We start from the raw sequence: 13,663 nt of genomic DNA on the forward strand, positions 1-13,663 counted from the left end.
TCAAATTCCCTATTGAAACTGTCTTCACCACATTTCAATGCATTCATGATCCCAGTCACTCACTGTTGAAAAAAGGTTTCCTTTTGTACCTGCTCTGGTTCTCTGCCAATCATCAAGTTGTTGCTTCTGATTGTTGGCTTTCTGCTAATGGGAACAGTTTCTCACTGTCCACTCTGTCCAGGTACCTCATACTTTTGTACAATGCAAGGTGCTAAATTTTAGGAAAGCAAATCTTAGCAGGACTTGTACACTTAATGATAAGGTCCTAGGGAGTGTTGCTGAACAACTTGGAATGCAGGTTCATAGCTCTTTGAAAGTGGAGTTGCAGGTAGATAGGATAGTGAAGAAGGTGTTTGGTATGCTATCCTTTATTGATCAGAGTACAGGGGTTGGGAGGTCATGTTACGGCTGTACAGGACATGGTTAGGCCACTGTTGGAATACTGCATGCAATTCTGGTCTCCTTCCTATCAGAAAGACGTTGTGAAACTTGAAAGGGTTCAGAAAAGATTTGCAAGGATGTTGCCAGGGTTGGAGGATTTGAGTTATAGGGAGAGGTTGAATAGGCTAGGGCTGTCGGACGCTGAGGGGTGACCTCATAGAGGTTTGTAAAATCATGAGGGGCATGTTTAGGATAAATAGACAAAGTCTTTTCCCTGGGGTAGGAGAGTCCAGAACTAGAGGGCATAGGTTTAGGGTGAGAGAGGAAAGATATAAAAGAGACCTAAGAGGCAACGTTTTCACGCAGAGGGTGGTACATGTATGGAATGAGCTGCCAGAGGAAGTGGTGGAGGCTGGTACAATTGTAACATTTAAAAGGCATTTGGATGGGTATATGAATAGGAAGAGTTTGGAAGGATATGGGCCAGGTGCTGGCAGGTTGGGATATCTGGTTGGCATGGACATGTTGGACCAAAGGGTCTGTGTCCGTGCTGTATATCCCAAGACTCTATGACTAAAAGAAACTGATATTCCAGTTGAGCTCTTCCAGCCCTCCATTTATCCCTTTTTTTAAAAATGCACCCAATTCAAATGGAAATGATGACTTCCCTTCACAGATCAGCATTCAATGGGTCTTGTTCAGTTTACAGCAGTTTATTGGGGAGAACCTAATCAAGAAGGCAGCACACAGCCAGCCCACTTAAAGAGGCCAGAAGAATACCTGACATCCGATAGTGGAAAATCATTGGATCATGCAGCACAAAAGGAGGCCATTTAGTCCATTGTGCCTGTGCTGGCTCTTTGAATGAGCTCTTTGCAATCCTCCTGCCCATCACATATTGTTCTGTAAATTATTTCCATTAAAGCATTAATCTAATTTTCTTCTGAACATTGCTACTGAATCTGCTTCCACTACCTTTTCCGGTATTGTATTCCAGGTGTCATACAGCCGTAGGGCTTCCAACTTTAGGATAGACTAAAGGACACTCTCGGGTCACAGTACAGGAAATGTTATACTATTGGGCTATAACTGACTGGAAAATGCCTGGTGGCAGAAATAGAAAGTAATTCACACTTCAAGACTGACATTCCTCACCTCAACGCAAATAGAAACTCAAGAATCAAGTTTCCAAATCAGAAGATTAATCCTTGCCAGTATTACCAACCTTTGGTGTGTTCTGTCTTGTCATTGTAGAACTGAGTTCAGAATGTGCCAGAAAGCTGAGGGCTGCTCCTGTTTTTGTATTTCCCCCTTGAAAGGGAAGATCTCTGATGGCAACCAAAACCTCTTCAATTGTTCCATAGTCAGTAAGTGCAATTTCTGTTCTAGAAACAAGAGTGCAGCTGATGAAATTGACACCAAAACAAATTATTGGCTTTATGAATCTCTGTCTCTTAACATTTGTTTCTTTTGAGACACCGAGGTTAAGGGACAAGATGCATTGAGCAGGATAGCATGTGAAGGGAAGAGTGAGATAAGTCAGATAGATCAAAAACAGCAATTTAGGTTAAAAACCCTATAAATAGTTGGATGGAAGGTTGCTAAGGAGTTCAACAAAAAGAGTAGAGCAAGAAAATAGTCTTAATTTCAGTACAGTGAGCTGGGCGGAAAGGAAAAACCTGTCAGAAAGACATATTGGACATTGTGAGCAAAAGGAGATTTCCTGCACACTCACACACAAGTATTAGGCAGCACCAATATCTAAGTCTTCTGCAATGCTAAAATCTTTAGAGTTTTAACACTCAAACTTGGCACCAGCTATGCATTATGTCTGGTTTTATAGAAGGGAATGAAATATTGCTTGGAGAGCTTAGGTTTTGAAACAATACGAGAAATGGGTTCATGACAAGGTTTGTGTAAACATCTTGCATTGTTTCTTTAAAATAGATCATTGCAAGTTTATTGTGGACAATGGGTTAACTCAACAAATCTTCTAGTAAATTAAATGGCTGGTGATAACTGCTTGTTTTGCTATGTTGGGACACTTTTGGAAGTAACTGGCTTGAAGAGGTTCTTCTTTATATCTGATTCAGTTGGATGAAAGCCGGGTAAGAACAAGCTGAGTTGGAGGGAAGCCTGTTAAGAATAAGTTGAGTTGGAGGAAAGTGTGTTATGAACAAGCTGCCCAGTTGACCCTTCCCATTTCTGAAAAGAAAACATTTCAGGGTGAAACCTATTTGTTCTTTTGAAAAACTGATTGAAAGAACATCTTAAGATTTTATTTCCTGAGCAAGTTGCATCTGCAAGCACTTAGAGAAACATGGGCATTATCAATGGCTTAACCATATATGCCAGAACATCAAAGTAACAGATTCCAGAACATCCTACAGTTTAGCCTTTGCCTTCAAAGATAAATCACCAGACAAAGTATATTTTTTAGAAAGCCAGTCTCTACAAAGTAATATGTTTAATTTTCTCCCCACTTTTAATGAAGATTATGCATATAACTTTTGGGGATATTTAGAGGAATAAGTCTGCAATTTTTATATTGCCGACTCTGTATGTTAATCAAATATTGCATCTTCTTCAGTGAATAAGTTTTGTTTTAATAATAAACACATAATTGCATTTATGAAGAAACATGGTTGATAGATCTTGTTGTTAAAATCCTGACATAAATAACGTATCTAATTGGTCATCTTGGTAACTGAAGAACTTTTTATTTTACATTGCAATCTGTGGATTAGTGGGACCAGAGTGACAGTGCACTGCTCCAGTCTCTGTTGGAATAATACAAAAAGATTGTTCAGTCATTCTTCTCGCACCAGCTCCTCAGCCCCACAATCCAATTAGTCACACTTGCCCTGCTGTTTCCCCATAACCCTGTAACTTTTCCCTTAAAATATTTATTGAGTTCCACTCTGAATGTTGCCATTGAATCAGCTTCTGTCACTCTTCCACACAGGGTTTTTCAGGTCATAACAACTCGTTCAGTAAGAAGCTTCCTCCTCATCTCACCTCTGGTTCTTTAGTTGACGACATTAAATCTCTGCCCCTGGGTGGTTTTCAACCAGTTACTTTATCAAAAGCCCATACAATTTTGATTATCCCTTTTGAAACTCCCTTTAACTTCATCTTCCCTAAGGAGAACCATATTGTCTTCTGTATTCATATCTTTTCTTTTCCTCTGTGTTATTTAAAATTGTACTATACGGTAACACCTTCAGCTGAGTTCCTCAAAGATAATTCCTGTAGAAAATATAATGGCCAATTATTCTGAAAATCCAGCAGGTACTTAAAAATAATGAGGAGATGAAGAGGGAGAAGCCTTTTGTGTGAAGCAAATGATGGAGTTGTGCAAATTGACCAGCAAGTCGTGAAAATTCACAACTTACGTGAAACTCTTCATCATTTGAAATTGTTAACATGATTAACAACACTAACACCCCATTTTCTTTCGAAAAAGGCTCACCTCCATGCTATTTTAAAAAATCTGTCCTAAGTGGATTAGACAGCACATTGCATATAAATATAACACTTCTAACACAATAAAATGTCAGAAACATTATCAGACAAAATTTGACACCAAACAACATAATTGGAAAAGGTAGGCTATAAGGAATGTGTTAAAGGATGAGAGAGATGGAAAGGCAGAAATGTTTGGTGAGGGTATTTAAGGCTTGGGTGTCTTGATGATTAGAGACACAGTTGGCAATCATGGGATAATGAAAACTTAGGATTCTTAAGAAGTTGGAACTGGAGGAACGCAGAGGTTGTGCATGATTATATAACTGTAGAACATGAAAGAGGTAGGGTAATATGATAAGACCGTGGAGGAGTTTGGGTTTAAGGATGGGAATTTAAATTTGGAATGTGGCTGGACTGGGAGCCAATGTAGATCATTGAAGTAACAATGGAGTAATGTGTACAATGAACTAAGTCACTGAAGGAAATTGAAACGCTATGATTTACCTGGGATGGTCACTGTAAAGTGTAACTCCAAACCTGATGCCATCCTTCCCTACTGGAACCTTCTTGAATGATGTTATGATGCCATTGAGGAACTCTTTTACAGTTTGGAAGTTGGCCTCTCCCATGCTCCACGATTCATCCACTGTGAACATGATATCAGCTGCTACTGCTGTAAGACACACTGAATCAAAACACACAGCCTGGGTTAGAAGCCAATGCATCATAAAGGAAGCTGTTCAGTGCATTTGGTCATCATATGGTTCCCTTCATCCAGAAGTGCTGAACCTAGATCTAGGTTCAAACCAACAGGCTTAAAATTTTGTTGTTCATTTCAAGGTGCTGTTAAAGAAAAATAGAAAGACTGAGACCACGTCACTGCCTCAACTTGGCACAAGGGGGTTAGTTGGCTCAGTTGGCTGGACATAAAGTTTACAAACCGAGTCAAAAAGTGTGGCACTTGTAATGCACAGCAGGTCAGGCGGCATCCAAGGAGCAGGAGAGGAGACATTTTGTGCATAAGCCTTTCAGTGGATGCTGCCTGACCAGCTGTGCTTTTCCAGTGCCACACTTTTTGACTCTGATCTCCAGATCTGCAGTCCTCACTTTCTGTATAAAGTTTACAATGCAGAGTAATGCCAACAGTGTCAATTCAATTCAATTCCCACATCAATTGAGGTTAACGTGGAGGACTGTTCTTCTCCACCCCTCCTCTTGCCTGAAGCATGGTAACCCTCAGGTTAAACCAATGCCAGTTGTTGCCCAGTGTAATGAGAGAGCAGGACTATGATGACTTCATGCTTCAGCAGCAGAGCTTGAAGCAGTTGTCACAAGCTTATTTTGGGGTTTTTGTACAGCTGACTGGGCTAAGGGAGGCATGAATCAATAGACAATAGACTATAGACAATAGGTGCAGGAGTAGGCCCTTCTGCCCTTCGAGCCTGCACCACCATTCAATATGATCATGGCTGATCATCCTTAATCAGTATCCTGTTCCTGCCTTTTCTCCATAACCCTCGATTCCACTATCCTTGAGAGCTCTATCCAACTTTTTCTTAAATGAATCCAGAGACTGGGCCTCCACTGCCCTCTGGGGCAGAGCATTCCACACAGCCACCACTCTCTGGGTGAAGAAGTTTCTCCTCATCTCTGTCCTAAATGGTTTACCACATATTTTTAAGCTGTGTTCTCTGGTTCGGCACTCACCCATCAGCAGAAACATGTTTTCTGCCTCCAGAATGTCCAATCCTTTAATAATCTTCTACGTCTCAATCAGATCCCCTCTCAGTCTTCTCAACTCAAGGGTATACAAGCCCAGTTGCTCCAGTCTTTCAGCGTAAAGTAGTCCCACCATTCCAGGAATTGACCTCGTGAACCTACGCTGCACTCCCTCAATAGCCAGAATGTCTTTCCTCAAATTTGGAGACCAGAACTGCACACAATACTCCAGGTGCGGTCTCACCAGGGCCCTGTACAGCTGCAGAAGAACCTTTTTGCTTCTATACTCACTTCCTCTTGTTATGAAGGCCAGCATGCTATTAGCCTTTTTCACTACCTGCTGTACCAGCATGCTTACCTTAATTGACTGGTGTACAAGAACACCCAGATGTCTTTGTACTGCCCCTTTACCTAAATTGATTCCATTTAGGTAGTAATCTGCCTTCCTGTTCTTGCCACCAAAGTGGATAATCATACATTTATCCACATTAAACTGCAAAAGGCATGATTCTCTCCAAAGTCCAATTTCCACAAAAGTGTAGCCTATTCGTTGTCTTTTAATCATATAACGATGATATAATGTAACATTTAGTTAATATGTCAGCCACATTGTGTAGCAAAACAGCAATTCCACACAAAGTTATATGTTTGTGCTTATTATACTAACAGTTCATATGATACTTTTCAACTGTAATGTCAGTCACAAATGGGTATCGAATGCAAAGCTTGATCTAAACCCACTTTGGAAGATATTTAAGTGTCAGACTCCTCGATTTCATTGAGATGAGGGTGCCATGATTGGATCAGTGAGGGTTTGGGAGATGAGGCGTGGATGTGTCAGTGGTGTGGCAGTGTGAAGGACTGCACCAGAGCACAGTAAGAATATAACTGTTGAGAAAGCAGATAAATGTGAAACACAATTCCACATAATGATGTGATGTTGTTCAGTTTGGTAGGAGTATTAAGGTAGACTTGTTTTTAGTTTATATTTGCAGTCATAGATTGCTGTCACTAGATGGCACTGGGAAGCCTTGTAAATTGAGCACTTCTCACTAGTTTGACTTGAGAGATGAGTACACGATCTTATGGGCAGGCATTACTCAAAGTGCTCAATCTTACATTCTTTTGACTGTGCCTGCATTTTGATGAAGTTTTGTGGAGGGTTTTTTGCCACGAGGCCGGGCAATTTCTCTCAACGTATCTTACCAAATGCAATACGTACATACCCCACCCTGAAGCATCTCTCATGTCTGATCCTGGCCCCCAAGTAACCCAGTATTCACCAGCATCTCTTGTACCACTGCCATCTATAAAAGCCCAATATGCATCTGGCCAAGTAACATTGGTCCAGTGCTGCCCTGCATGGTTCCTGACATTTGTGTCAACACTCCAGACAAGGGACATTAGTTCCCTGAGCTGGAGGCCCTCCTGGATAGGGGTGGTACACAGGCAGGACTTTGTCTTTCCCCAGGACTGGGAGTGGAGGCCATGATACTAGACTAGGCCAGAATGATCCAAGGTTACCCCTCAGAGCAGTGTAGTCTTGCATCTAGAGGAATACCTAGCATTGTAGGAACAAGGTCAATGCCCCACTCCACTGCAACAATATAACTGTTACCATCTTCTCTCTAATAACTCACCCTCACTCTGTCTCTGTTATTGGAGCCATCTCCCACCAATGCTCATGTTTTATTGCACTCACTATTTCCTGCAACATCTCCCCTCACTTGCTCTCACCCACCCTAACCCCCAACAACATTAATCCTGGATGCCTTCAGTGCTGCCTACTCACTCACTCGGGACACCTTTCCACCTACATCAAAGGAAACAGCTGTGCCACCCATTTTAATCTCCTGTCATGTCTACTTTTCTTTGATTACAGGAGGAAAGTAGCCCCTAATAGGGGTCTCAGAATGAAGATGAGTTTGGGATATTGAATATCAGTTGCTCAGCCCCATGATTCTGATCATCTTAAGTAGCTAGATTACAATTTCCAAGCTCCCGAACTGATATCCCTTGCTTATTGTGCCAAGACCCCCCCCCCCCCCAACCCCCCCCCCAAACAAATCCTATGCCCCTTGACTTGACCAAGGCCTGCTACAATTTCTTTGCTTCCTTCCTTTTTCAGCACTAAATGGGAAGAGAGGACAGAGGTAATATGAGTCAGGTATTCCTGACTGAGGAGGCATAGTGCAAAAAGGCAAGGTATGAATTCTGTGGGCATCCAAGTCGGCTCAGTTTGAGTGAGCTTTATGACAGCAAGCATGGTCCAGTCCATGAGTTGGCTGTGTGTCCCTGAGCACACACAGTCCTTGCTGCAGCCCAAGGTGCAGTATTGAAGTTCAGAAGCATCTCCATACATGCATCAGAGAGACACTATGAGATATTGTTCAAAGCTGTCATGTGTCAGATACCAGTGTTGATGGATATGGGGGCCATAATGCATGCCCTGAGATGACGATGCTTCAGTGCAGATGGTGAGCTGAAGTACCTGCTCTCGGTTCCATGTCAGGTTTTCTCAACACCTAGGAGAATGTGGGGACTGCAGATGCTGGAGTCAAGACTGTGGTGCTGGAAAAGCACAGCAGGTCAGGCAGCATCTGAGGAACAGGAGAATCAATGTTTTGGGCATAAGCCCTTTCTTAGCATCTATCTTGTTTGGCTCATTAAATAAAATAGGAAGCTAAATATTAATGAGGTGAGTTGGGCTACCAACAAAGCAGTTAACAAACAATATTCCCCCTTAACTATCAGCTTACTGTTGCCTAGCATGAAACTCACTACACCATGTATGTTTCCTTTCCTAAAGGACATTAGTGAACCAAATGGGTTTTTTCAACAATTGACAATAACTTCATGGTCATCATTAGATTTTTATTCCAGAGTTTTATTGAATTCAAATACCACCATCTGCCATGGCAGGAAATAAAACCTGGGTTCCCAGAACATTACCTGGATATTTGATTGAACAGAGTTGAGAGCGTGGTGCTGGAAAAGCACAGCAGGTCAGGTAGCGTCCCAGGAGCTGGACAATCGACATTTCAGGCAAAAGCCCTTCATCAGGAATGAGGCTGTGAGTCGAGGAGGTGGTGAGATAAATGGGAGGGGGGTGGGGCAAGGGGGGAAGGTAACTGAGAGTGCAATTGGTAGATGGAAGTTGGGGTGATGGTGATAGGTCAGAGAGGAGGGTAAGGTGGAGAACTAGCCATTTGGCTCAAAGGTAGAAGGTGGTGGTGGAGGGTTGTTTTTCAGACTAGAGACCTGTGACCAGTGGAGTGCCACAAGGATCGGTGCTGTGTCCTCTACTTTTTGTCATTTACATTAATGATTTGGATGAGAGCATGAGAGGTACAGTTTGTAAGTTTGCAGATGACACCAAAATTAGGGGGGTAGTGGACGGGGAAGAGGGATACCTCAGATTACAACAGGATCTTGACCAGATGGGCCAATGGGCTGAGAAGTGGCAGATGGAGTTTAATTCAGATAAATGCAAGGTGATGCATTTTGGGAAAGCAAATCTTAGCAGGACTTAGACACTTAATGGTAAGGTTGCTGAACAAAGAGACCTTGGAGTGCAGGTTCATAACTCCTTGAAAGTGGAATCGCAGGTAGATAGGATAGTGAAGAAGGCGTTTGGTATGCTTTCTTTTATTGGTCAGAGTATTGAATACAGGAGTTGGGAGGTCATGTTGCAGCTGTACAGGACATTGGTTAGGCCACTGTTGGAATATTGCATGCAATTCTGGTCTCCTTCCTATTGGAAAGATGTTGTGAAACTCGAAAGGGTTCAGAAATGATTTACAAGGATGTTGCCAGGGTTGGAGGATTTGAGCTATAAGGAGAGGCTGAACAGGCTGGGGCTGTTTTCCCTGGAGCGTCGGAGACTGAGGGTTGACCTTATAGAGGTTTACAAAATTATGAGGGGCATGGATAGGGTAAATAGACAAAATCTTTCCCCTGGGGTGGGGAATCCAGAACTAGAGGGCATAGGTTTAGGGTGAGAGGGGAAAAATATAAAAGAGACCTAAGGGGCAACTTTTCCACACAAAGGATGGTACGTGTATGGAATGAGCTGCCAGAGGAAGTGATGGAGGCTAGTGCAATTGCAACACTTAAAATACATCTGGATGGGTATATGAATAGGAAGGGTTTGGAGGGATATGGGACGGGTGCTGGCAGGTGGGACTAGATTGGGTTGGGATATCTGGTCAGCATGGACGGGTTTGACCGAAGGGTCTATTTCCATGATGTACGTCTCTATGGCTCTATGACTCTATAAATGGTGGTGTTTATTGCAAGGGAAATGTACTTTAAACAAGGGGAGATTTGCTGCAGCTGTACACAGCCTTGTTGAGATGATTTCTGGAATTTCTGCCAACAGTTTAGTTTTCCTTATTTAATAAAAAATTGTAATTGCTTTAGAAGCAAGTCAGAGAAGGTTCATACAAAACATTCCTGTGGTGAAGGACTTATTTTATGAAGAAAGGTTGACATTATCCACCATAATATAAAAGAATGGATTAGATTACTGACAATGTGGAAACAGGCCATTTGGCCCAATACATGCACAGCAATCCTCTGAAAAGTAACCCACCCAGACCAATGCACCTAACTCTATGGGCAATTTAGCATAGTTAATCTACCTTTGGATTGTGGGAGGAAACCCACACAGACACAGGGGAATGTGCCAACACTAGTCACCTAAGGCTGTGATTGAACCCAGGTCCTTGGTATTATGAGGCTGTAGTGCAAATCACTGAACCACCGAACCACCAAGCCACCCAACATGCAATGCTATTATTGAAATGTATAAGATCCCAAAGGAATTTGGTACAATACAGGCCAAGACAATATTTCCTTTCATAGGAGAGACTAGAATGAGGGAACACAGTTTAAGATTGAGATGAGGATTTGCTTCTTTCAGACTCATTAGTCTGTAGAATTCTCTTCACCAAAGAGCACAATAGACTGGGTGATTGAATTTATTCAGCACTGAGTTCGATGTATTTTTGATAGACAAGGGCATCAAGACAATAAGGGAAGACAAAAAGGTGGACTGAGATCATAAGAAGTTCAGCTATCGGCAAGAGTTATCAAATTGATTCCTGGGATGGCAGGACAGATATATGAGGACAGATTGAGTCAGTTAGATTTATACTCAGTAGAGTGTAAAAGAAGGAAGGGGGAATCCCATAGACACCTATAAAACTCTAACTGGAGTAGACAGGTTAGATGTAAGAAGGGTGCTCCCGATGGCAGAAGAGTCCAGACTAAGGAGTCATGGTTTAAGGATTACGGGTAAATCTTTTAGGACTGAAGTGAGGAGCAAATTCTTCATTCAGAGAGTGATGAGCCAGTGGGAGTAACTACCATAGAAAATGATTGAGGTCAAAACATTATGCATTGTGGCTAAAAGGATCAAGGGATATGGGGGGAGAGTGGACTAGGGTACAAAGCTTGATAATCATTCATTATCATATTGGTTTGTTGGTGTAGAGTCAAGGGTCAAATAGCATTCTCCTGCACTTCTATTTTCTATGTTTCTATCAGCACTGATCTTATTGAATGACAAAGCAAGTTTGAAAGGCTGAATTGCTTACTACTGGTTGTAAGTCACATGCTTCTATATTTTGACACTGTGAAAGGTGCTGTCTGTATATATGTTCTATTTTTTGTAACCTTGTGAATTATATTTGCTGAAATGATCCGAAAAAGTCCTGGTAACTGAACATATTGGACATGAGAGTTATAGTCATTTAAAGCAGATGTTGGCTCGAATTTCCAACATGTGGAACCATGAGATGCTCAGTGAGAAATTGGAAAATGACCAGCGCTGAGCTGTAAAAAGCAAGAATCATAAATTTCTCTCAACAAATGGCTTTAACACTTGTAAACCAAAGTGAAGTGGTTTCTCTTTCACTAGATCTTCCTTTCAGTGAATGCTGGATTTGGCTAGGGTTCACCATTAAATCCAGATGTGCATGTGGGCTTATTTGATGTTGACTCCAGGAACAGAACATATTTCCACTTTGACCACCCATTGTAAGGAAGATGCACTCCCATGTGTGTTTTAGTGCAGCAAGATACACAATTAAGAAGAAAATTCAAATAATATGTCAGTCAAAAGACAGCAATTCTGACTGGGCAGTACTCTGTCAGTGCTGCACTGGTAGTATCAGCCTAGATTTTCCACAAAGATACTTAGAGTGAGGTCTGAATGCGCAAAATCCTAATTGACGGACAAGCGTGCTATCCATCAAAATGCTGACACTTATAATGTCAACCAAAGCTGCCTGTGCTTTGCCTTAGCATCAGAAGAGCATCTACTCCTGTAGCAGTACGATATTTCCATGTTCCCAGACCCACCACCGAGTTGTGAGAACCATTATTCGATGGACATTTGGAACTAGAAAAGCATAAGGGAGAGGTATTTTTAATTTAGTGTAATAGTGTTAACTAGGTGATAACGAATCAACTACACTTTTGATTTCTGTTGATGCCAATTATCCCGTTGAATTTAATTTAAATTAAATTCAGAGATTAAAGTAAACCCAGATTTTAAAGAAATGTGAGACTTTGTATTGGATAGATATTAAACAGGCAGCTGCATTGCTATCACCTATTTTGCCATTTCACACAAAATCAAGATCTGTGCAGAATTTTTCTTCTGTATTTTGTCTACACCATATCTGAGAATGGAGTCCTAAATATGACAGGGTGTTAAAGGCAAAGATGTATTTTCCATTATCCTGATACAACATCCTTCACACACAAACAGAAACATATACATTTTACAGGGAGAGGAAGTGAAAGGAACTTAGAAAAATGTCCTGTTTCAAAATGAGAGTTATAAAGAGAACTCAACTTGCAACCGCACCATTGTTTCAAAATGACAGGTCTATGTGCCTGTAGCACATTGGAAATTCTTCACTGTTAGTGAATTGACAGCAATCACAACCTTCTCTGATAAACTGAAAGATAAATGTAATCTCTGAAATATGAGAACTTACATGTTGTAGTTCTCTTAGAATTTAGGAATATTTTTAATCCGAATTAGCAAATAATATATTTTTGACACTGTCGCCAAATTTACTATTTTTGAGCTATGTATTGAAAGGAAACACAGTTTTTCAAGATATCTGGTGGTGTTTCACCATTTCACAAATTCCATATCGAGACTGCTCAGAGAATCTTTTTCTATTTAATTCATGGGATATGAGTATTGCTGGCTAATCCAGCATCCCTAATTGCTCAGTAGGCAGTCGAGAGTCAATCATTTTGTTGTGGGTCTGGAGTTACATGTAAGCTGGACCAGATAAGCACTACAGGTTTCCTTCCTTAAGGGACATTTGCGAATGATGTGTACGATTGCATGCGGTAATTTAAACGATCATTGACAGTGGTTATATGGTCCACATTAGGCTAGTTTTAATCCTGGATTTTAACTAAATTCAAATTTCACCACCCACCATATCCCTAGAATGTTAAATTTGGATTCTGGGTTGCTAGTTCAGTGACTACACCACCACCCTTGAGGCTTTGTCACAATAGCTGTAAAAGCTCAATGGTTGATGTTGGTGCAAAAAGCAATGTTGTTTTATCAAGTAATACATTTATAATGCCCTCATTACTTAAGCATAGTGCCATAGTATGTAAGCTAGATCACTGAGCTGGAAGGTTTGTTTTCAGACATTTCGTCACCATACTAGGTAACATCATCAGTGAGAGTTTTTGTCAGTGGCGTAGTAATTAACAGACCAATGCAACATAAAAACAAAAACAACCTATTCAACCCACCCAGTTTATTTTTAGATGGTGTTTACAGCACCATTCTGTGCAACTCGGATACCAACAGAGTGTTGCTTTCAGTCTGCACACAACCTCAGTGACAATGAAACAAGAACTGTAGCATCGTATTATGCTACGGTTCTTGGGCTGAGAGGCTGAGTTTAGAAATTAAGAGGTGATCTAATTGAAGCATTCTAGGAGCTTGACAGGATTGGCACTGAGATATTGTTTCCCCTGATTGGGGAATCTAGAAGTCACGGGTATGGAATCACTATTACCGGCTGACAATTTAGGACTGAGACAAGGA

The 13,663-nt window shown here is 41.3% G+C and overlaps 1 protein-coding gene across 15 annotated transcripts in view; it reads right to left on the minus strand.

Moving 5' to 3' along the window:
- col7a1l (collagen type VII alpha 1-like) overlaps nucleotides 1-13,663 on the minus strand; it is a 428,727-nt gene that overhangs the window by 378,201 nt on the left and 36,863 nt on the right. For 14 of the 15 annotated variants that reach the window (XR_011955318.1, XR_011955319.1, XR_011955320.1 and 11 more), the window contains exons 3-4: nucleotides 4,354-4,534; nucleotides 1,607-1,766 (exon numbers count right to left, since the gene is read on the minus strand). Coding sequence is in view for 12 of the 15 variants with exons in the window: in XM_072562892.1 (XP_072418993.1) it covers nucleotides 1,607-1,766; nucleotides 4,354-4,534 (341 nt within the window). In the remaining 3 variants the exon portion in view is untranslated. The remainder of the gene's footprint in view (nucleotides 1-1,606; nucleotides 1,767-4,353; nucleotides 4,535-13,663) is intronic. The other variant, XM_072562897.1, reaches the window with a different exon arrangement.

Source organism: Chiloscyllium punctatum, chromosome 44 (genome assembly GCF_047496795.1).
Source record: "Chiloscyllium punctatum isolate Juve2018m chromosome 44, sChiPun1.3, whole genome shotgun sequence".
In the NCBI taxonomy this organism is placed as follows: domain Eukaryota; kingdom Metazoa; phylum Chordata; class Chondrichthyes; order Orectolobiformes; family Hemiscylliidae; genus Chiloscyllium; species Chiloscyllium punctatum.